At 51.2% G+C, this 23,487-nt stretch overlaps 1 protein-coding gene and 1 pseudogene across 1 annotated transcript; one reads left to right on the forward strand and one right to left on the reverse strand.

Annotated features, from left to right (window-relative positions):
- Window positions 1-5,433: 5,433 nt before the first annotated feature.
- Window positions 5,434-10,988, reverse strand: LOC103225980 (myotubularin-related protein 5-like; annotated as a pseudogene).
- A 10,392-nt stretch (window positions 10,989-21,380) lies between these two features.
- NPPB (natriuretic peptide B) lies at window positions 21,381-22,869 on the forward strand. Its single transcript, XM_037985035.2, has 3 exons — window positions 21,381-21,630; window positions 21,862-22,117; window positions 22,659-22,869. The coding sequence occupies exons 1-3, from the start codon at window positions 21,499-21,501 to the stop codon at window positions 22,673-22,675; spliced, it is 405 nt and encodes a 134-aa protein (XP_037840963.2). The 5' UTR covers window positions 21,381-21,498; the 3' UTR covers window positions 22,676-22,869.
- Window positions 22,870-23,487: the final 618 nt, after the last annotated feature.

Consider the following 23,487-nt stretch of genomic DNA (forward strand, 5'->3'; position numbering starts at 1 on the left):
TGCAGGGAGGTGGCTGTGCCCTGTCACAGACAGGCTGCCTGGGCAAAGCAGACTTGATCTACCAAAGGAGGCCAGAAGGATAACACCATGGGAGAGTGCATTGCTGGAATGGAGCTTGGTGACAATGTCCACCGGTCTCACCCACAGGGCTGCCCATAGCTCAGTGGTCAGCCCCAGTGGGTCCCCTGTCCTGCCCTGCTCTTTAGCCTGACTCCGTGACACCTCTCCAAGACCAAAGCCGACAAGCAGATGGGCCTTGAATCAGGCTCGGAGGGTGAGCTGGGGTTTCCGTAGCAAAGGTAGAGGGAAATGCTCAGGAAAATGATAAACATGTCTCCCCAAAACCTGGCATAGTTGTTCCCCTCTGAACCCCCATACTGTCTCCTGGATATGAGGAGAGATGGCTCAGTGGCTGTGGGAGCTCAGAGCCTGACCCTCCCTACCCCAGGTCCCCCGTCACATGCTTAGGTTTGTTAAGCAGTCAGACAGGCGCGGTGGCTCATGCCTGTAATCCAATCACTGTGGGAGGCCAAGGCGGGAGGATTGCTTGAGTCCAGGAGTTTGAGACCAGCCTGGGCAGCATGGCAAGACCTCGTTTCTATTTTTTTTTTTTAATTAAAAAATAAAAACACACACACACACTCAGAAAAGCTGTGTTGAGTTGAATGGAGCTGCATCAGCTTTGCTTGGCTGGCTCTCTCCCAGCTCCTGCTAAGACACATTTGTTCAGGGCAGTTCTGGTTTATGTCCATCCATTGCCTGGCTTTTAATACAACCCATGTCATACCAAAGCTCCCTGGTTTGGAATTTATGTTACATGGTTATGCTATTAGGTCTAACTATGATCATATGGAATTATCTCTAAGACAATTTAGTAATTAAATAGCTTAATAACTTAAGCAGTACAAATACGCAAAAAATTGCATGTGCTTGTGCTATAGAGAAAAATTCGTGAAGGAGGCATAAGAAATCGATCAGTGATGCCTGGGAGGGGAGTAGGTGGGAGCTGAAGGACTTGGAGTTCGATGGGAGGGAGTTACCTTTAATTGTGCATCCTTTTCTATATATACAGGATATACAGAACCATATATATTATGGTTTTGTTGGGTTTCTTTTTTTCTTTTTTTTTTTTTTTGAGACAGAATCTTACTCCGTTGCCCAGACTGGAATGCAATGGCATGATCTCAGTTCATTACAACATCTGCCTCACAGGTTCAAGCGATTCTCATGCCTCAGCCTCCTAACAGCTGGGACCACAAGTGCCACCATGTCTGGCTAATTTTTTGTCTTTTTATTAGAGATGGGGTTTCACTACATTGCTCAGGCTGGTCTCAAACTCCTGGCCTCACGCGATCCTCTGGCCTCGGTTTCCCAAAGTGCTGGGATTACAGGTGTGAGCCACCATGTCTGGCATGATTTCTACTACTTTTTGAGAAAAGTAAACTTGAGTTACTTTTTCTCAAAAAAAAAAAAAAAAAAAAAGGGCCCGGCGCAGTGGCTCATGCCTGTAATCCCAGCGCTTTGGGAGGCCGATGCGGGTGGATCACAAGGTCAGGAGATCGAGATCATCCTGGCTAACACGGAGAAATATAATACAAAAATACAGAAAATTTTAGCCTCTACTAAAAATACAAAAAATTAGCCAGGCATAGTGGCTGGCGCCTATAGTCCCAGCTACTCAGGAGGCTGAGGCAAGAGAATGACGTGAACTCAGGAGGTGGAGCTTGCAGTGAGCACCACTGCACTCCAGCCTGGGCGAAAGAGCAAGACTGAGTCTCCAACAACAACAACAACAACACAAAAACAAACAAACAAACAAACAAACCCCGCCCTCCACCTCTCACCCCTCTAATCTGAACCCCCAGGTTTGTATTTTATGGCTTGGGGCTTTTTACTTTGTTATTTTTCTACCCACTGATTTCTGAGGTTTGGTGTGAAAATGGGTGAGATCTGGGGTTTGTAATTAATAAAATACAAAGCAAAAAACCCGACAAAACATGCTTGGTCTTTCTCTGTTTTGACTACAGATTCCTCCAGGGCAGGGACATTTGGGGGTCGCCTTTGTCCAACAGTGGTGAGTTCATGGTAGGTGTGATCGGGTGTTTGCTGAACTAAGCCCAGGGCGGTGAGAAGGGCGAGCGGGTCACTCACCAGCAAGAGCCCTGGCTGCCTGCCCACCTTTTCCAAGAGGCCTTCCTAACTCTCCTACCAGGGCCGGCGGACTCAGTCCATCCTGGAGCCCACTTGGTGGGCTGCGGTGAGTGGAGGCTTTCCATGCCACGGGAAGTAGCCCAGGCTTGATGAACGATGCCTTCCCGGGCGAGGGATGGAGAACAATGTACCCACGTATGTGCGGGCACAGGTGATCCTGGCTGGGGCAAAGACTCTCGTAGTTTACTTCCTGCTTGGCCATGACAATGACCCAAGCTCTCAGGCCCCAGGCACACTTGCACACTCGCCTCAGGGCCACACGGGGTGGGTTGGAGAATCCCAGGAATGTGTTGGAACTGCTGACAGCACTTCATGCTCTGCGTGTGATCGGCCCATGTGACTTCCGCAGGGAACCGTGTGCCTGGTGGGCTCCGGCACCCCTATCTTGAATCTCCCAGGTCTTCTGAGTCCCAGCGCTGGTGCTGAAGAGCAGGATGGCGTTGCAGGGGATGCAGAGATGAAATTTAATGGGCAAATCTGCTTGCCCATGGCTACTCCACTTAGTTCTTCATCCAGGGAGGGGTGGCCTAGGCACGGTGGCCAGGGATTGGCTGTGCACAGGGAACAGGAAGCTCTGAGCGGGAGTGGCCAGGGGAGGCGGGTGGCGCTCACTGCCTACAGCAGGTGTGGCCGTGGTGCTGACAGGCCCAGCTTCTCAGGGCTGGAGGCCCAGGCTCCAGACGTGCAGGCCATGGGGCTTTATCAGCCATTAGAGCGACAGTTTGTGGCAATCCTGCCAGCCATGGGTGCTGACAGCCAGGAGCTAGGCGGAGTACAGCTTCCTCCCTTGGCCTCCCTGCTCCCAGCCTCGAGGCCGGGGTGCATATTGCAGGGACATTTGAGGAGAGGAGAGATGGCAGGGAGGAGAGGGGGGAAGAGATGGGCCCAGAAGCTTGTTTCTCCTTAGAGATTTTATTTTTCTTTATTTTATTTTTAAAGGAAATGTCTCTGAGAGATATATGTATATATATATTTGTTTCATTTGTTTGGTTTTGTTTTTAAAGACAGGGTCTTGCTCTGTTGCCCAGGCTGGAGTGCAGTAGTGCAATCACAGCTCACTGCAGCCTCGACCTTCTGCAAGATTTTGAAACGTGTTTTTACCTTCACAAAAGCTGACACCCGCTTACTGCAACAAGTAAATTATTTTAAAAGGGCTGAGGCGCTTTGAGGGGAGAAAGGAGGAGGTGAATGAGAGGGAGATGGAGAAGCACTAAGAACAAAATGCAGCCCCTTCCCCCTTTCCCCAGCTGCCTCCTAAACTGTCTCGGAGCTCTCCTCCGAGCTGCCCTCCATGTGAGTTTACTAAGCTGTCTCAAAGCTCTCCTCCTGCCTCTGTGTGAGTTTCCTGCAGCTGCTGTGTCAAATTGCCAGCAACTTGGTGGCATAAAACAAGACAGATGTATTATCTTATAGCTCCAGAGGTCAGAAGTCTAAAATCAGTATCACTGAGCTGAAGTCAAGGTGTGGCGGGGCCGCCCCCTCTGGAGGCTCTAAGGGGAATCCTTCCTGGCCTCTGCCGGCCTCTGGTGACTCCAGGTGTTCCTTGGCTTGTGGCCGCATCACCCCAGTCCCTGCCTCCGTGGTCACACTGCCTTCCCTGCTTCTGTGTGTGGTGGGGTCTCCCTCTGCCTCCCTCTTGTATAATAAGAACACTTGTGATCATATTTAGGGTCCATTGCATAATCCAGGATGATCTCCCCATCTCCAGAACCTAATTTAGTCACTGCTGCAAAAGTTTAGTCACCTCTGCAAAGTCTGTTTATTGCCATAGAAAGTGAGATTTGCAGGTTGCAGGGGTTAGGGAGTGGATGTCTTTGCAAGGACATTAATTAGCCCACCGTATCCTCCCTGCTCCAGCCCCACCAGCCTGCCAGGGCTCCTGAAACCACCTACATCCCTTCCACCCCTGCCTCCTCAAGCCCTGGCTTTGGCTCTGTCCTCTGCTGAGATGCTTTTCCCGAACTCTGGCTCTTCCTTATTCCCCCGAGCTCAGTTTAAACATCACCTCCTTGAAGACAATCTCTGGCCTATTCCAAGAAAAGAGCTGTGCCCAGTTACCCTTTGTGCCTGGCACATAGTAGTTGCTCAGTGCAAAAGTGTTGGTGACTGAGAGGCATAGAAACCCTCTGAGCACTTCACAGCCCAGAAGGGGAAGCCGGGCTTCCTGATGCCTGGAACATTCCTTGAGCCCTTCTTGCCTTTGTTCTCCCACACCTGGGCAGACGCTTTGTTGACAGCCCCTGCCCCTTCAGACACCATTAACAGCCATCCGTGTTGGGCAGAGTTTGAGGTCTATGTCCGCACTGGCGTAGGCCTCAGGAGATGGGGCCTTGGTTTTTTCCCCATCAAAGCTCATAGAGTAGGATGGGATGTGGAGGGGAGGGGAAGGGAGTGGCAGCACACGTGTTTAGCTTTCGCTGCGGGCCCTGGACAGGAAAGGTCACTGAAGGGACAGCGTCTCAGGACCCAGCTCAGCAATATCTGGCTTACAGCCCGCCTTCCCAGCATGTCCCAGAGGCCCTTGAGGACAGAGTGGCAGGTGACAGCACTGACATTAGTGCCAAACTTCCTGGGCCACTGCCACCCACCGGGAGGGGCTTTGGGGAAGGCATCTGGCCTTTCTATGTCCAGTATAATAAAAATAAGAGCCGACTTTTATGGAGCACTGACTCAGCTCCAGGCTGTGCTCATTCAGTCCTCGCAGTCACTGAGATAATGGCCTTCAGTGTGTAGAACCATTCGTGGCAGCTGAAGAAACACCGATTTATTTCCCGGCCGAAATTCTTTGAAGGTTCTTGGTGTCCATCTGAACACAGAAGATGGAAGTGGGGAAAGATGGAGGCTGGGGGAGGGAGAGAGGGACCAGGCTGCAGGGTCCAATATCCTGGAGTAAGTGCTTCACTTCCCTGGAGGTGATTTCTGGATGATTTGTCTTGCTCCGGATGATTTATTTATTTGTTGATTTATTTGGCGTTAGCGCTCTGTTTATATAGACTCTGGTTCCAGAAACAACTCGCCGGCAGCCGGCTGGCTGGACCAGCACACGCTGACCGGGCTGGACTATTGACAGGCCCATTGTGGGCTGTACCTTGGCCACCTCCAGGGACAGTGCTCAGCTGTGACCCCAAAATAAGTTAGGGCCAGCTGGGCGGGGCGGGGTGGGGCAGGGACGGGGTCTGTATGCGCCATGTGCTGGGGGCTCGGGGCCTCAATATTGTCGAGGGCTGGGGCAGTAAAGATGGCTGAGGCGGCCCTGCCCGCCCCTAGTGGTCAGTAACAACTAGAATCAGAGCAGCTGGGCAGGGCTGGGAGGCTCAGGCGTCCGACAGGCAGCTCTGGATCCGGTCCACCCACTGCTGGGCCGAGGGCCTATCCTGGGTACAGAAGTTGTAAACGCAAAGTATTGTCTTCACGTCAAAGAAGGCTTTGTCCCACAAAGACCTGCGCAGCAGCTGGCCCCTGCGTTCCCCCTTCTCCTCGTACAGCATCCCCAGTTCAATGCGCTCAGTGTCAGAGTCAAGCAGGAAGGTCCAGAACGGCCGGACATATGGTGGCAGCCGAGGAAACTATGGTAGAACTGGCTGAACTCAAACTCTAGGGGAAACTGCAGATGGGCCTGGTATTACGCAGTCCAGGAACTGCAGGAAGGTGGGTGTGAAGCTGCTGCTCTGCCCAGTGAGGGTGTGGGCCCCGCAGTGGCTGAAGTGATGACCGAAGGACAACTACTCCTTCTCCACCAGCAGGCGGAAGCCCTCCAGCGTGCAGTAGAAGGGGTCTGAGAGCAGCTGCACCAAGGATACCACCTGGGTGGTTATGTCCCAGCCATCCTCTAGGCCCACCAGCATGGAGGAATCTGAATCCAGGGCTTCCACCACCAGCACTGACACCTGCAGCAGCTTGCGGATTGGGGTCAGCCACTCCGAGTCCTCCAGTGAGTGCAGGGAGGAGTCTGGGCCGCGCTTATTCGCGGGGCAGCCCAGGACACATGCCTTCAGCAGCTTCTTGAAGTTGGCCTTCACCTGCTGTGCCTCGAATACCTCAACAGGCACCAGCTCCCACTGCCCAGGGGGTCTGGCTGCACACCCTTGAGCTGGGCTTTGTTCCCGAGAATGTAGAGGGCTGCTCACTGCAGCCACAGGAAGCCCGCGTGGGCGAGGGGGCCCTGTTGGCTGGGGTGGGGCCAGTGCCTCTCTGCCAGCTAGCCAGGAGCCCATATCGGCGCCAAGCCCACTGCTGCGCCCACTGGTCTGGACACTGCCCCACTTACTTCGAGGTGCAGTCTGTCTGGAGGGCAAGGTCTCCATGGGGTTGGACAGTGTGATGACCCTGACTCTGGGGCTGGGAACGTGACTGCCCATGTGGGCTGAGGAGAAGCCGCTAAGCACGTTGCATCCTGATGCGTTGGCATAGCAGGGCATGGAACGGATCACAGCTTGCAGATACTTCTCTTGCTCCAGGCTTCTCGAGTCAACCTGGGACTGGCCTGGAGAAGGTGCGTTCTGGGCCTTGAAGAGGCCGAGGACACCTCTGCCCTGCAGGCCCCCAGAGTGCAGCAGCACTGCCTTGGACCGCCCACTGCACCAGCATGGGGAAGCGGTTCTGGCGGTAGCAGCGGGACACCCCCCGCAGGGCGTTGTCCTGGACACCCTGGGGCACGACCAGCAGCCCCGGGCAGCTGCGGCAGATGGTGGTCAACACTGACCAGAGAAATGCGAAAGGGCTTTGGCCCAGCTCAGGCTACTGCTCAGGGTGCCAGCCCGAGGTGCTGGTAGTCGCGGCAGCAAGCCTCTTCCACCAGGATGCTGACGGTCATGCGGTCTGAGGGTTTCAGAGCTGAGGACGGGGTCAGCGTGCTGGGCTCCAGCTCCTCTGACACTGAGATCTCGTCCCCCTGGTCCTCAGGGGGCGGCTGGCCCTGGTGCTCCCAGCTTGGGGGGTTGTACATCTTGCGAGTGACATGCTGGCGCCCGATGGTCATCTTGGCGTTCTTGACCAGGTTGCGGGACAGGGTTCTGAGGGAAGGACCCTTGTCCTTGGTGACTCGGGGTGGCCGACCGAGTGTGTGGACAGAGCCCAGAGCGAACGCCAAGGTGGCTCTGACATCCAGCGTGTACCGCAGCTTATGCAGCTGCCTGTGGAAGTTGCTCTGGATGATTTTTAGAGCTCCCTTTGGCCAGGCGCAATGGCTTATACCTGTTATCCCAGCACATTGGGAGGCTGAGGCAGGAGGATCCCTTGAGCCCAGGAGTTCAAGACCAGCCTGGGCAACATAGGGAGACCCCCATCTCTACAAAAAAATAAAAATGTTATCTGGCTGTGGTGCTGCACGCCTGTAGTCCTGGCTACTCAGGAGGCTGAGGTGGGAGGATCACTTGAGCCCAGGAGTTTGAGGCTGCAGTGAGCTGTGATCATGCCACTGCCCTCCAGCCTGAGTAACAGAACAAAACGCTGTCTCTGAAATAAATAAATAAATAAATAAATAAATAAATAAATAGTCCTCTTCATTCTTGTTTGTTTTGGAGGCTGAGAACGGCTGACCTGTCTTGGTGACAGGGACCAGCCTGCGGGCATGAAACTTAAAAACTCACCCAGACAGAAGGAACTGCTCGATCTCAGAGCACAGCAGACAGCTCTGCTGGAACTGGGATCTAAGTCAAGCAGGGAGTTGCATGGTTCCTGAAGAAATGGCTTGAGTATGACCCTCACCCAGAGTCAGAGACAAAAAACAGACTGATGGACTCCCAAGAACAGGAGTCATCTGTCACTTATGATGAACAAATTATATATATATACACACACACACATATATATTATATAATATATAATATATATATTATATGTGTATTATATATTATATATATAATATATATATGTGTGTGTGTGTGTATGTGTGTATATATATGTGTGTGTGTGTGTGTATTTGAGACAGTTTTGCTCTGTCGCTCAGGCTGGAGTGCAGTGGTGCAATCTTGGCTCACTGCAACCTCTGCCTCCTGGGTTCAAGGCATTCTCCTGCCTCAGCCTCCCGAGTAGCTGGGATTACAGGCATGCGCCACCACACCTGGCTAATTTTTGTAGTTTTAGTAGAGATGGGGTTTCATCATGTTGGCCCGGCTGCTCTCGAACTCCTGACCTCAAGTGATCTACCTGCCTTGGCCTCCCAAAGTGCTGGCATCACGGGCGTGAGCCACCATGTCCAGCCCAAATGGCATTTTAAAATGATCTCTATAAGGGTTGAAGTTCTATCTGAAGCTACTTCACGTCATGCTAGAAAAGGGATCCCATTAAGATAAGCACGGTAGGTGCTGGGGTGGGAAGCAGAAGCTCTTGATCGGCTTTGTTCCCTAAGTGCTCACACCCTGGGGCATTCCCGCCACTCTCCTCCTTCCTCAGAGCTTCCTCTGGGAGCCGAAGTGCCCGACGCTAAACCCCATCAATGAGGACAACGTGGGGCGGAAAACACTGTCTTCTTCGCCCAGGGAATGGAGCTGAACTTCCAATGGGAAGGGTTCGGTTCTCTCACCTGCACTGGAGGAAGAAGCTGGGGTGAGAGACAAGAATTCAGCCTCAGAGGACTTTCTTTGTAGGGTGAGAGAGCCCTGGGTGTTAGGATCACAAAAGTAGAGATTAGATTAGATTAGATTAAAGTTCAACCATTACTAAGCCTGTCTATATCCCGTGCTCCCTGAATGAGGGGTCCTGTATTCCTTGTTTCTGCTGCGGTCCCAGTGCTCAGACAGTGCTTGGCATACAGCAAGCACTCACTAAACAGTTGAATGGATGAATGGATGCCTCACTTTCCTCATTTATACAACAGAAGTCATGGTACCCCCCTGTATTCACTATCAGTTGCTACGTAACAAATTAGCCCCAAATTACTTGGTGGCTTAAAACAACAGTCACTTTATTCCCACTCATAATTTCCATGGGTCAGGAATTTGGGATTTTTTTTTTTAAGACGGAGTTTTGCTCTATCGCCCAGGCTGGAGTGCAGTGGTGCGATCTCAGGTCACTGCAACCTCTGCCTCCCCGGGTTCAAGCAATTCTCCTGCCTCAGCGTCCCTGGTAGCTGAGAATACAGGTGTGTGCCACCACACCCGGCTAATTTTTTGTATTTTTAGTAGAGACAGTGTTTTGCCATGTTGGCCAGGCTGGTCTCAAATTCCTAATCTCAAGTGATCTGCCCGCCTTGGCCTCCCAAAATACTGGGATTACAAGCGTGAGCTGCCGCACCTGGCCAGAATCTGGGATTTTGTGTGGCTCTGTCTCAGGGTCTTTCATGCCACTGCAGTCAGACAGTGGCTGGAGTCAGAACAGGAGGGGACTGGCCAGGCATTTCTCTCTCTTCGTGGAGTCTCGGGGTTTCTCCAGCGGGTGACTTTGGGCTTCCTCACACCATGGTTGCCCCAGGGCTCCCAGGCAAGTGCTCTGGTGGGGAAAGTGGAAGCTACTTCACTGCTATAACCTACTCTGAGAAGTCACAGAGCGTCACTTCTGCCACAGGCCCAGGCCCGTCTGGATTCAAGAGGAGGGAACGTGGACTCTGCTTCCAATGGGAGGAGTGTCGGGGTCCCATGGTAGGAGCACGTGGGGTGGGGGAACTCGTGGTTATCTTTGGAGATTCAATCTGCCGCTGCTAGGAGGAGGCCAGACTGACATTCGAACCCAGGCAGGCCGAATGCAGGCCCTGACCTCTGCATCACCGCTGCACGGGGCTGCCCCAGCAGAGGCCAAGTCTCTCAAAGACCTGAAGCAGAACTACGCGTCCTACGCAGTGAGGCCTACAGCAAATACCCTTTGCAAATACAAGATGCCTGGGTTCGTTTACTGTGGCTGTCCTAACAAAGCACCACAAAGTGGGTGGCTTCAAGCAACAGAAATGGTCTCCTTACAGTTCCAGAGTCCAAAAGGCTGAGACCACAGTGGGGACCTGGCCATGCCTTCTCTAAGGGCTCCAGGGAGGGGCTGTCCTTGCCTCTCCCAGCCTCCAGGGTTGCTGGGAATTGGGGGTGTTCCTTGGCTTGTACATGCACCACTGCAGCCTCTGCCTCGGCTTTTACTCGGCCTCCCCGCTGTCTGTCTGTGTCTGCGTCTCTCCTCTTCTTACAAGGACATCAGCCGTATTGGACCAGGACCTACCCTAATCCAGTATGATCTCATCCTAACAAATGACATCTGCACAGATCCTCTTTCCAAACAAGGTCACACACCGAGGCTCTGGGTGGACATGAATTCTGGGGACATGATTCAACTCACAATGGCCCTGTCTGATTTCCCAGTCATGCCCTGCCCAAGTTCCCAGCCCCTCATGAGGCTCCACACAGCCCTTTAAATGGGGGGACATGGCTCCTGGGTCACTGAGCACATCCAGGAGGATGCAACCAGCCTCGGAGGGCCTAAAACGCTGAGCCCGAGCGGCAGTGGCCACCTTCACTGGGGAGTAAGGTCGGGGAGGGGAGGCAGCCAGAGGGCCTTTGGTGGCCTGCCAGCGCCTCCCTCACTTCCCACCTGTCACAGGACTTCTTCCGGTCCAGCCAGCTCTGCTCCTTGGTTGACCCTCCCAAGCACAGTGCGTCCTCTCCTGGTATGGCTCTATTAATAACCCTCATGTGGATGTTCTGGGAAGGCCATTCATGCTTCCTGTCCTCACGTGTGGCCCCCACTCTACGGCATTCATGAGAGTGACCCCCAGGCGTGACTGGCTCCCTCCCTTTCTCCACCGCCAGCACGTCTGCAGGATCCAAGGTGCCGTGTGTTTGCTGTTCACAGCGACCCATGAGTGAGAGGCGGCCGTGTTCACACCATAGTTTAAGTTAATGATGCCCGGCTGGGACGTGCGCTGTGTGGCCCTCCTCAGGGACTACAGTGTGGCAGAAACAAACACCCTGAGCTTCCTCTCTTCTCTTTCTCCTGCTGATATTTTGCTGCCCCCCCAACAATTGTTGAATCCAATGTAAGCTGTAAAAGGCAGCCTCACGAGTGCTAAGCCGGGGAGGGAAGGATGGAGGGGGGTCTGCAGGGGCAACTAAAGATTCCTAGCATGAAAGGCAACCACTATCTATCAAGGATATTCATCCAACTAAAGGGGATAATAATTTATCCCAGGGATGCTCTGAAGGCTGAGCTAATACAGCTGAAGTGTACTAGCAAGGTTAATGGTGCCCACCTGAGTTAAAATCTTTGAACACGTCCTCACCTAAACGTATAAGGTCAACAAAGAATGCAAATGAAGCCATGATTCAGTCCTTCAACATTACTAGGAGACAGAACACAACAAACTTCAGATAACCTGCAAGTAGAAAAAAGCCACCAAATTCCAGCAGACCTCCCGCTGCCACTGTAGGTATTGAGCAGAGTCAACAGGTCAAGGGAGGCTTAGAAGACTCAACACAGGCCAGGTGCAGGGGCTTACGCCTGTAATCGCAGCACTTTGGGAGGCTGAGATGGGAGGATCGCCTGAGCTCAGGAGTTCGAGACCAACCTGGACAACCTGGTGAAACCGTGTCACTACAAAAAAAATACCAAAAAATTAGCTGGGTGTGGTGGCACAGGCCTGTGGTCCCAGCTACTTGGGAGGCTGAGGCAGGAGAATCACTTGAGGCCAAGAAATGGAGGCTGCAGTGTGCAGATAATTGATCCACTGCCCTCCAGCCTGGGGGACATAGCAAGATGCTGTGTCAAAAAAGAAAAAGAAAAAAAAAAAAAAGGCGCAGTATCAAGAGGAAGGAGAGGGGAGCAGAGTTAATAAACAAAGCACACAGAGTCATCTTCAGAAAGGGTAAGTCCAGCACTGAGTGTCCAGATACCAAACACGGGTTTGGGACTCAGTGGCTCACAATGCCAGCTACAAGAAAGAAGCTTGGAAGTGAATGGCTTAAAGCCAGCAGCCTCAATAACGCATTGCCTCTGGGAGAGAATCTGATTAATGGAAGAAGTCGCTCATCTTCAGGATGGTCACCACCAATTCTCTCCTTTTCTATAGATTCATGTAGTTCCCAATGGAGAGGCGGAATCCATTCCTCTGCTCTCTTATATCTGGATTTCCCTGTGACTATTTTTGTTTTGTTTTGTTATGGGGTCTGACTATTGCCCAGGCTGGAGTGCACGTGATCCTCCCATCTCCGTCTTCCAAGTAGCTGGGACCAGCTAGTATTTTTGTTTTTATTTTTAGTAGAGATCGTGTCTGGCTATGTTAGCCAGGGTGGTCTCAAACTCAAGCAATCCTGCCTTGGTTTCCCAAAAGTGCTGGGACTATAGGCACGAGCCATGGTGCCCGGAACCCGTGACTGTTTTGTTTTGTTTTGTTTTGAGATGGAGCTTTGCTCTTGTTGCCTAGGCTGGAGTGCAATGGTGCGATCTCGGCTCACCGCAACCTCTGCCTCCCGGTTCAAGCGATTCTCCTGCACCTCCGCCTCCCAAGTAGCTGGGATTACAGTCATGCACCACCACACCCGGCTACTTTTGTATTTTTAGTAGAGATGGAGTTTCTCTATGTTGTTCAGGTTGATCTTGAACTCCCGACCTCAGGTGATCTGGCCGTCTCAGCCTCCCAAAGTGCTGGGATTACAGGCATGAGCCGCTGCGTCTGGCCACCCGTGACTATTTTAACCAACAGAAAATGATGAAAGAGATGCCGGGCCAGTTCTTAGAAGAGGGAGGACTGGCAGCTTCCACTTTGGACCACTTGCTGTGGGGAAGTCCATCACCACTGAGGAACTCAGGCTGGCCACACAACGAGGCTGCATGCAGAGAGACACGATGGACCAGCCTCCATCTGTCCTGGCCATTGCAGCCCAGGTAAGAGGCATGGGTGAAATCTTCAGGTGACTCCTGACTCAGCCGCCATCCGGCTACAACCACATGAAAGACCCCATGTGACAGTCATGCAGCTGAGCCTCATCCACCCCTAGGACCGTGAGATACAATCAAGTGATTGTTCTTTTAAGCCACTGAGTTTGAGGTGGCTTGTTGGACATTGAAAATCATCAAAACAATAGAGAGTGGTGGTGCACCTCGGAGATGTGGCAATGAACAGAAGTGAGGAAATAAGGGGGTGTAACGAACTGAACTGAATTGTGTCCCCCCAAATTCGTATGTTGAAATCTGGCTGGGTGTGGTGGCTCACGCCTGTAATCCCAGCACTTTGTGAGGCAGAGGCAAGAGGAACGCTTGAGCCCAGGAGTTCGAGACCAGCCTGGGCAAGGCAACATAGTGAGACTCTGTCTCTACAAAAAATCTAAAAATTGGCTGGACGTGGTGGTGTGTGCCTGTAGTCCAGCTACTCAGGAGGCTGACATGGAAGGATTGCTTGAGCCTGGGAGGTCAAGGCTGCAGTGAACCATGATTGCACCACTGTCCTCCAGCCTGGGCAGCAGAGTGAGATCCTATCTCAAAAAAAGTTAACCTCAGTATCTCAGAACGTGACTATATTTGAAGACAGGGCCTTTAAAGGCCTTTATTAGGTTGGTGCAAAAGTCATTGCAGTTTGCCATTACTTTTAATGGCAAAAACCACAATGACTTTTGCACCAACTTATATTTTGAAATGTGATCGTTAAGGTGGGCCCTAATCCAGTACGACTGGTGTTCTTATAAGAAGAGGAGGCCGGGCGCGGTGGCTCACGCCTGTAATCCCAGCACTTTGGGAGGCCGAGGCAGGCGGATCACTTGAGGCCAGGAGTTTGAGACCAGTCTGGCCAATATGGCAAAACCCTGTCTCTACTAAAAATACAAAAATGAGCCGGGTGTGGTGGCACACGCCTGTAATGCCAGCTACTCAGGAGGCTGAGGATGAGACTGTCTTGAACCCAGGAGGCAGAAGTTTGTTGTAGTGAGTCAAGATTGCACCACTGCATTGCAGCCTGGGTGATAGGGCGAGATTCTGGGATGGACCGCTTATCCTTTTTCCGGCAGCCTCACACCGGCTGAGCCGTGTCTGCTGTTGAGAGACGTGAAGAAAGCCAGGCTTCTGATTTTTCTCTCCAGCTCCTCAAAGTTATTGAACACATTTTCTGCTTTTTGTGTGACCACAGGGGACTCACTCACATTATAAAAGGAGAGAGTTAAATCAGACAATGTTCGGGACATTTGTCTGCAAAGACTCTGAGACCCCGGCTGTTATCAAAGGCTGAAACATCTTGTTCTCACACATTTCTAAGACAAAAGCAGGCAGTTTCTTTTGGAGATTGTCAATTAAGAATCTTTAGAATGGAAGTGACAGAAATCTAACTTAAGTTGCTTTGGGGAAAAAGAGGTTGAAGGGGCAGATTTATTGGCTCACAACTGCAAAGTCCAAAGTAGATTGACATCAGGCATTGCTGGATCCAGGGACTTTAATGCTGTCACCAGAATGCCAGCGATGGGGAAAATATGGGTGCAGCACAGTTCTTTCTGGAGGTGATAGGAAGGATAAGGTGACCCTTTCAGAGTCCCTTCCTCCTTAGCAAGGGGAGGGAGGGAGGAAGTGGAGGGGGTGGGGAGAAAGAGAGAGAGAGAGAATATTACCTGGCAATACACAGTAATTTCTATGCTCAGAAATTGCTGGTGAGGCTGGACATGGAGGGTTGGAAGTTTTTGGTTTTGTTGTTGTTGTTATTGTTGTTCTGAAGACAAGGTCTCATGCTGTCGCCCAGGCTGGAGTGCAGTGGGGTGATCCTGGGCTCCTGGGCTCAGGTGATCCTCCCATTTCAGTAGCTAGGACTTCCAAGTAGCTAGGACTATAGGTGACACCATCATACCTGGCTATTTATCTTATTTTATTTTATTTTATTTCTTTAATTTAATTTATTTTCTTTCTTTCTTTCTTTCTTTCTTTCTTTCTTTCTTTCTTTCTCTCTCTCTCTCTCTCTCTCCCTCTTTCTTTCTCTTTCTTTCTTTCTTTCTTTCTTTCTTTCTTTCTTTCTTTCTTTCTTTCTTTCTTTCTTTCTTTCCTTCTTTCTTTCTTTCTTTCTTTCTTTCTTTCTTTCTTTCTTTCTTTCTTTCTTTCTTTCTTTCTTTCTTTCTTTCTTTCTTTCTCTCCCTCCCTCCCTCTCTCCCTCCCTCCCTCCCCCTCCTTCCTTCCTTCCTTTCTTTTTTGTTTTTGTAGAGATAGGGTCTCATGATGTTGCCCAGGCTGGCCTCCAACTTCTGGGCTCAAGCAATCCTACCACCTGGGCCTTCCAAAGTGCTGGGATTACAAGTGTGAGCCACCACACCAGACTGAGTGGTGGGAATTAACTATTTTCTTTCAAGTTGCCAAGCTCAGACCTCCCTCTGTTAACCATGTCTAGAGATTTACTTCAAGAGCAGAGAAGGTCTACAGACCCATGCTGGTTTCCAAAACAACCCCTAACACACACACACACACACACAGATGTGTGCACACTTGCATGTCTGCCACAGCTGTGAAGGGTCTGATGGTCCTATGCAGGTGGTTTCTGGTGTTTGGAGGAAGACTAGGGGTCACAGAAGACAGAGGTACTACTAGGGGAGTGGAAGCAAGCAAACTGATCTCTAAAATGGGGTAAGCTGGCCGGGCATGGTGGTTCACACCAGTAATCACAGCACTTTGGGAGGCCAAGGCAGGAGGATCGCTTGAGCTTAGGAATTCAAGACCAGCCCAGGCAACACGGTGAAAGCCTGTATCTACAAAAAAAAAAAAAAAAAAAAAAAAAAACTTCTTTTTTTTTTTTTGAGACGGAGTCTCGCTCTGCCGCCCAGGCTGGAGTGCAGTGGCCGGATCTCAGCTCACTGCAAGCTCCGCCTCCCGGGTTCACGCCATTCTCCTGCCTCCGCCTCCCGAGTAGCTGCGACTACAGGCGCCCGCCACCTCGCCCGGCTAGTTTTTTGTATTTTTTAGTAGAGACGGGGTTTAACCATGTTAACCAGGATGGTCTCGATCTCCTGACCTCGTGATCCGCCCGTCTCGGCCTCCCAAAGTGCTGGGATTACAGGCTTGAGCCACCGCGCCCGGCCCAAAAACTTCTAAAAATTAGCCAGGTGTGGTGGTGCATGTCTGTAGTTTCAGCTACTCAGGAGATTGAGGCAGGAGAATCACTTTAGCCTGAGGGGTGTCAAGGCTGCAGTGAGCCAAGGTAGTCCCACTGCACTCCAGCCTGGGTGGCAGAATGAGACCCTGTCTCAAAAAATAAAAAAAATAAAAAAAAATAAAATAAAGTGAGTTGACTTATTACAGTTAGGGCTTTTGTGCCTGGCAGAAGCCTTAGTCTAGCCCTTTCATTCTACACAAAGGGAAACCATCCCAGAACAGAGAAGCAAACCGAGCAGAATCCTCAGAACAGGCCATGTGCGGTGGCTCACGTCTGTAATCCCAGCGCTCTGGGAGGCTGAGGCAGGCAGATCACCTGAGGTCAGGAGTTCAAGACCAGCTTGGCCAACATGGTGAAACCCCGTCTCTACTAAAAATAAAATATTAGCGGCCGGGCGCGGTGGCTCAAGCCTGTAATCCCAGCACTTTGGGAGGCCGAGACGGGCGGATCACGAGGTCAGGAGATCGTAGACCATCCTGGCTAACACGGTGAAACCTCGTCTCTACTAAAAAATACAAAAAACTAGCCGGGCGTGGTGGCGGGCGCCTGTAGTCCCAGCTACTTGGGAGGCTGAGGCAGGAGAATGGCGTGAACCCAGGAGGCGGAGCTTGCAGTGAGCTGAGATCCGGCCACTGCACTCTAGCCTGAGCGACAGAGCGAGACTCCGTCTCCAAAAAATAAAATAAAATAAAATAAAATAAAATAAAATAAAATAAAATAAAATATTAGCTGGGTGTGGTGGCATGCGCCTATAGTCCCAGCTACTCAGGAGACTGAGGCAGGAGAATCGCTCGAACCCAGGAGGCAGAGGTTGCAGTGAGCTGAGATTGTACCACTGCATTCTAGCCTGGGTGAAAGAGGAAGATTGCATGTCCAAAAAATAATAATAATAAAAAAGAATCCCTGGAACAGAGCCACACAGTGAGTCAGCCATGGGCAGAGATGAGCTTGCCTCCTGCCTCCTGGGTCAGTGCTCCTCTGCCTCCTCCTTTGCCTTCCCCCAGGTGCCCAGTGCTCTTATACCATCCACTTTGGCTGCCCAGGATTGGGCTGGAGATTGGGGCCAAAGGAAAGCTACAGAAAAATCTTGCGGCTGGAGTCCTGCTCTCTGACCAGTCAAACCTTGTATTCTGCACAGCTTCTTCCTTCTGCAGAGAGCGTAGGGGTGGTAGCTGATCCATTACCCAGCCCTTCTAGACTCTGCTTATGCATCTGCTCTGTCCAGAGTGCCCTCCCCATCTTCCATCTTCCTTCTCGTGGCAAACTCATTCTTATCCTTCAAAGCCTTAGCCCAGCCCCACCTTCTCCAGCAAGCTCCCTTCTCGACTGCGCGCTCCTGCTATGCTCACAGAGCATCCAGGACTCACTGCCACTGTCTCTGTCGCTCACTGCGGCAGCCTGGGGAGCCTGTGATTGTGCCCACCTTTCCCCCTGCACTGTAAGCTTCTCAATAGCAGGGACTTTCTTGTCCATCACGTATCCCCACCTTCCAGCAGAAATATTAGATTTTCACCTGCACAGTTTCATTTTATGCTCACAACAACCCTATGAGGTAGCCATGAGAAAACAAGGAGAGAGGAAGCAACTTGCCCAACACACAGAGGTAGCAAGAAGTTGATATGAAATTGTGTCCAGACTGTTATTTCAGTCTTGGCTGTGGGCTACTATGACCCCAGGCTCTCGGCGAAAGTTTGTTGAATGACTTAAGGGTCTTATTTCTTTCTCTGTGGCCAGATTAAGCACTTAGAGTTGGACGGTGGTGGGGAACCAATACTTCTACCACAATAACCTTTACTGAGGGCTTACTATGGGACAGACACTGTGCTTGGCATTTGACATATACTCTGTTAATTTTCCATCGCTGCTGAAACAAAGTCTCACAAGCTTGTTGGCTTAAAAGAACATGACTTTATTTTCTTACAGTTCCAGACATCAGAAGTCTGAAATCTGTTTCACTGGGCTAAAACTAAGGTATTGGCGGGCCCATATTCCTTCTGGAAGCTCTAGGGAAAAGTTCATTTATTTGCCCTTTCCAACTTCTAGAGGCTGGCTACATTCCTTGGCTCATGGCCCTTTCCTCTATCTTCAAAGCCAGCAGTGTATTCTCTTCTCTCCTCTCTGGCGTCTGTTTCCATCCTTACATTTTGTGTCCCTCTGGGCTTGATCCTCTGGCCTCCCTCTTATAAGGATTCTTGTGATGACATTGAACCCTCCTGAATAATCCAGGATAATCTCTCCACCTTGAGGTCCTTAACTTAACCACACCTGCGGAGTCCTTTTTACCATGTAAAGTAGCATATTCGCAGGTTCTGGGTATTAGGATATGGACATCTTTTGGGGACTATTATTCAGGCTACCACAGACATCATCACATTTAATCCTTGTACATTAATGCTGCAACAGAGGTGTTATGATTGGCTTCACCGAATAGACTTGGAAAGCACACGGCATATGACAGGCCCTTGATGCATGTTGATGGGGCTGATCTGGTGTGAGAGTTGATTGACAACATGTCCTCCTCCCTGTACAGCAGGCCTTGGAGGATGTGTCTAGTTCTGTGTCTTCCCTCAAGTCTTCTCCCACAGTCCTCTCCACTGGGGACAGATAGAAACTGTCAGAGTGTCTGACACTTAGACACTTAATTGTCCCACTTGGGGTCACTTTGTCTCCCCAGTGAAATCACAATCTCCTTCTGTGTAAAGACCAACTCTCATATACTACTAATTATTTGGCCCTTTATACAGTGCCACAAGTTTTTGCAGACATCATTTTTTTCCTTTTAGTCCTTGCAAGGACTGTCCATTTTACCGAAGAGCAAAGTGAGGCTCTGGCGACATGCACAGTCAGTTTTTAATGGTGCTGGTTGATGAACCCTGCCTCGCTCCAGATCCTTTATCTCATGGTACCCACCATGAGGGACTTTCTGCACCCTCAGCAGCCTCTCACCCACTAGCTCAGCTCTGCACTTGACTGAATTTTCTTACATCTTTAGCTTCCTCTTAACCTTTTGATACTCTTACTGTGGCATGCTCCAGCACACACACACACACACACAAACAGACACAAAACTACCCCAGCCCCCAGAACATTTCCAACACTGGTGTCTTTACACAGCCCTTACCCACCCATCCCCATTTATATTTCATCTGCAAAATGCTCATCTGAGCCGCTTCCCATTCTTTCTCCTGCACACACAGTCACCACTAGACTTGCACATCCCCCACAGCACAGCTCCCAGAGCCTTCATAGATGACAGGAGTTTCACCTAAGCTTACTTTCTGTAGAAACACCTTGTGATCACCCTGTCAGTGATTATGAGCTTCAGGTCTGGAATCAGCCTGGGGGTTGGAATCTGGGCTTTGTCATGTGTCAACTGTGTGACTTTTGGAAAGTGGATTAATTCATGAGCACCATTTCCTCGTCTGAAGTGAGGAGTAATAACCATGCTTTTCTCACCTCAGGGGCAGATGCTATTTTTTAGGCAAGATTTGCTGAGAGGTCCCAGTTTCTTATTGCTGCCCTTCTCTGCCATAACTCTTCTCCCCTCGTAGACAGCTCCACTCCTCCAGCCTGCTGCTTCTTGACCCCAATTCTCTGGAAGGGGAGTGACATCAGTTGTATGCTTGAGGTGGGTATTTTAGCTGCTATGACTCTTCCCAGGGCAATTTCTCTTCAAAGTCTCATTTCTAATCACAGACAGGAGGCCCAGGACACCTGCTAATGAGAATTAGTTCATGGGTGACCAGATGAAGGAGGCACTGGGAGAGGGGAACTCCCCATATCTCTGGTGTCTCAGCAAATAGATAACCATCATTCCAGCCCTCCTTTTGTTTTCTTTCTTTCTTTCTTTCTTTCTTTCTTTCTTTCTTTCTTTCTTTCTTTCTTTCTTTCTTTCTTTCTTTCTCTCTTTCTTTCTTTCTTTCTCTCTTTTTCTTTCTTTCTCTCTCTCTTTCTTTCTCTCTCTCTTTCTTTCTCTCTCTCTCTCTTTCTTTCTTTCTTTCTTTCTTTCTTTAGTCTTGCTCTGTCACCCAGGTTGGAGTGCAGTGGTGTGATCTCAGCTCACTGCAACCTCCTGAGCAGCTGGGACTACAAGCATGTGCCACGATGCCCAGCTAATTTTTGTATTTTTAGTAGAGACGGGGTTTCACCATGTTAGCCAGGATGGTCTTGATCTCCTGACCCTGTGATCTGCCCGCCTTGGCCTCCCAAAGTGTTGGGATTACAGGCAAGAGCCACCACGCCCAGCCCATCCTTTTGTTTTCTATCCTGTGTTGGCTTGGTGGGGGAGAGGAGGTGTTGACACCTGGAGGACACACATATAAAGCATTCCTGGGTGACTTCGTCATCACTGGGCCCTGTCTCTCAAAATTCCAGCGAAATCTGCTCTTCCCTTTAAGGGGTGAAAGAAGGGTCAGCATTCCAGAAGTTCCTGGTCATACCCAGGCTTTTAATGAGCTGCCACTGGGGAATCAGCAACCCGTTGCTGTAAGGGCTATAGGATGAGGGGTTGTGAGAGCATAGGGAAGGGTCTCAGAGGTCTCTTGTCCCTGCTCGAGGCAGGTCTTTCTGGCCTGAAAATCCCGTCGAAGAGAGCAGCTCTTAAAAGAGTTTGCTCCAAGTTCCCTCGGGACGCTCAGCACCACGGACAGCGGCCAGGGCGCCCTGAGGACCCGCGAGCAGGTGCTGCGCTACATGCGGGCCAGGGAACTCGCGCGTGGAGGGAAGGGGAGACACGCCGTGGGTGGCGGGGTGTTGGCCGGGGTTGTTTTCGCTCTGAGTCACCCTGTGCGCCCCGCGCTCACGTCGGGCCTCTGAACGCCGGGGTTCTCCCTGCCTTTTCCAGCAACGGTGGGTGGGGAGGCAAGACGCAAGCGCCAACCTAGGACACCCAGGCTTTTGCAGGAAAGGAAGAAGCGGGAGACGTGGACTTGTCTGTGTCTCCAGCGCGTTCCTGCCCCCTGCCCAACCTGGCCCATTTCTATACAAGGTCGGCTCTGCCCGGTCTCCACCTCCCGCGTCGCAGGCGCGGAGGGGCTCATTCCCGGGCCCTGATCTCAGCGGCCCGGAATGTGGCTGATAAATCAGAGATAACCCTGCAGGGCAGGGCGGGCGGACACTCAGCTCCAGGATAAAAGGCCACGGTATCCCGAGGAGCCAGGAGGAGCACCCGCAGGCTGAGGGCAGGTGGGAAGCAAACCCGGACACATCGCAGCAGCAGCCGCAACAGCAGCAGCAGCAGCCTCCGCAGTCCCTCCAGAGACATGGATCCCCAGACAGCACCTTCCCGGGTGCTCCTGCTTCTGCTCTTCTTGCACCTGACTCTCCCGGGAGGTCGTTCCCACCCGCTGGGCAGCCCCGGTTCGGCCTCGGACTTGGAAACGTCTGAGTTACAGGTGAGAGCCGAGGGCAACTCAGGGGGAATGGACAGCAGCAATGAAAGGGTCCTCACCTGCTGTCCCAAGAGGCCTTCACCTTTCCTTTGGAATTAGTGATAAAGGAATCAGAAAATGGAGAGACTGGGTGCCATGACCCTGTACCAAGGCAGTCAGTTCACTTGGGTGCCATGAAGGGTAAGTGAGCCCAGGAGTGGGTCCCTGAGGCTTGGACTCCCTACTCCATTGCAGGAGCAGCGCAACCATTTGCAAGGCAAACTCTCAGAGCTGCAGGTGGAGCAGACATCCCTGGAGCCCCTCCAGGAGAGCCCCCGTCCCACAGGCGTCTGGAAGGCCCAGGAGGCAGTCACTGAGGGCATCCGTGGCCACCGCAAAATGGTCCTCTACACCCTGCGGGCACCGCGAAGCCCCAAGATGGTGCGAGGGTCTGGCTGCTTTGGGAGGAAGATGGACAGGATCAGCTCCTCCAGCGGCCTGGGCTGCAAAGGTGAGCAACCCTTGCCAACCTGGCCGCCTGCCCCCATTCCAGTGTGTGACACTTTTAGAGTCACTTTGGGGTTTGTTGTCTCTGGGAACCACACTCTTTGAGAAAAGGTCACCTGGACATCACTTCCTCTTGTTAATAGCCTTCAGGGCCAAGGGGTGCCTTTGTGGAATTAGTAAATGTGGGCCTTTTTCATTACCATGCCCGCAATACTTTCTCCTCACCTCCTACCTCTTATCAAAGGGGCAGAATCTCCTTTGGGGTCTGTTTATCATTTGGCAGCCCCTCAGTGGTGCAGAAAGAGAACCAAACATCTCCTCCTGGTTTCCTCTAAACTGTCTATAGTCTCAAAGGCAGAGAGCAGGATCACCAGAGCGATGATAATCCCCAATTTACAGATGAGGAAACTGAGGCTCAGAGAGTTGCATTAAGCTTCAAACGTCTGATGACTAACAGGGTGGCGGGTGGTACACGGTGAGGGAAGCTCAGCCCCTGCCTCCATCTCCCACCCTAACCATCATCACCCTCTGTCTTTCCCTGACAGTGCTGAGGCGACATTAAGAGGAAGTCCTGGCTGCAGACACCTGCTTCTGATTCCACAAGGAGCTTTTTCCTCAACCCTGTGGCCATCTTTGAAGTGACTCTATTTTTTTTTAATGTATTTATGTATTTATTTGATTGTTTTATATAAGATGGTTTCTTACCTTTGAGCACAAAATGTCCATGGTGAAATAAAGTCAACATTATAAGCTTTATCTTTTGAAACGGATTTGTCTTGGCGCATTAAAAATAATCCCTAATTTCAAAGAAAGCAACCCAAAAAAACCCACAAAGCCCTGTGATCTCACGGCACCGTCACGGTGGGATGGGGACATGGCCTCAAGGGTAGCAGGCTTTCTTTTCTTTCAGAGTTTTTAATGCTCTGAAATGTTATTAAATATCTCAAGTACTTGAGGCACTTGGGAGAAACTGCTTTTCAAAGCAGGGCAGTTTCTTCCTGGGTGTGGAACGGCCCTGACGTATGTGTGCAACCTGAGGGCATGTATCCAGCCATTTTCTCCACTCGTCCTTGCTCTGCCTGGAATTCCACCATTAAAGCACTCTCCCTGGGGATTATTGCTTTCAGGTCCCAGCTAAAATGTCAGTGACTGGGGGCAGTGTGTGTGTGTGTGTGGCTCATCTACATTCCCATTCGGGGGTGAGCCCTCCATCCTGCCCCAAATATCAGCTTTGAAACTCCAATTCCTGGGATCATCCTGCAAAGGAGCCTTCAAAACTCCAACCCACAAAATGAGAGGGGTCTGGTGATCGGCCCAGCTTTCCAGGGTGCTCCTCCCCTGGGGCTGCATCATCTCTTCTTCTCTTTGCCTTAA

Source organism: Chlorocebus sabaeus, chromosome 20 (genome assembly GCF_047675955.1).
Source record: "Chlorocebus sabaeus isolate Y175 chromosome 20, mChlSab1.0.hap1, whole genome shotgun sequence".
Lineage (NCBI taxonomy): Eukaryota > Metazoa > Chordata > Mammalia > Primates > Cercopithecidae > Chlorocebus > Chlorocebus sabaeus.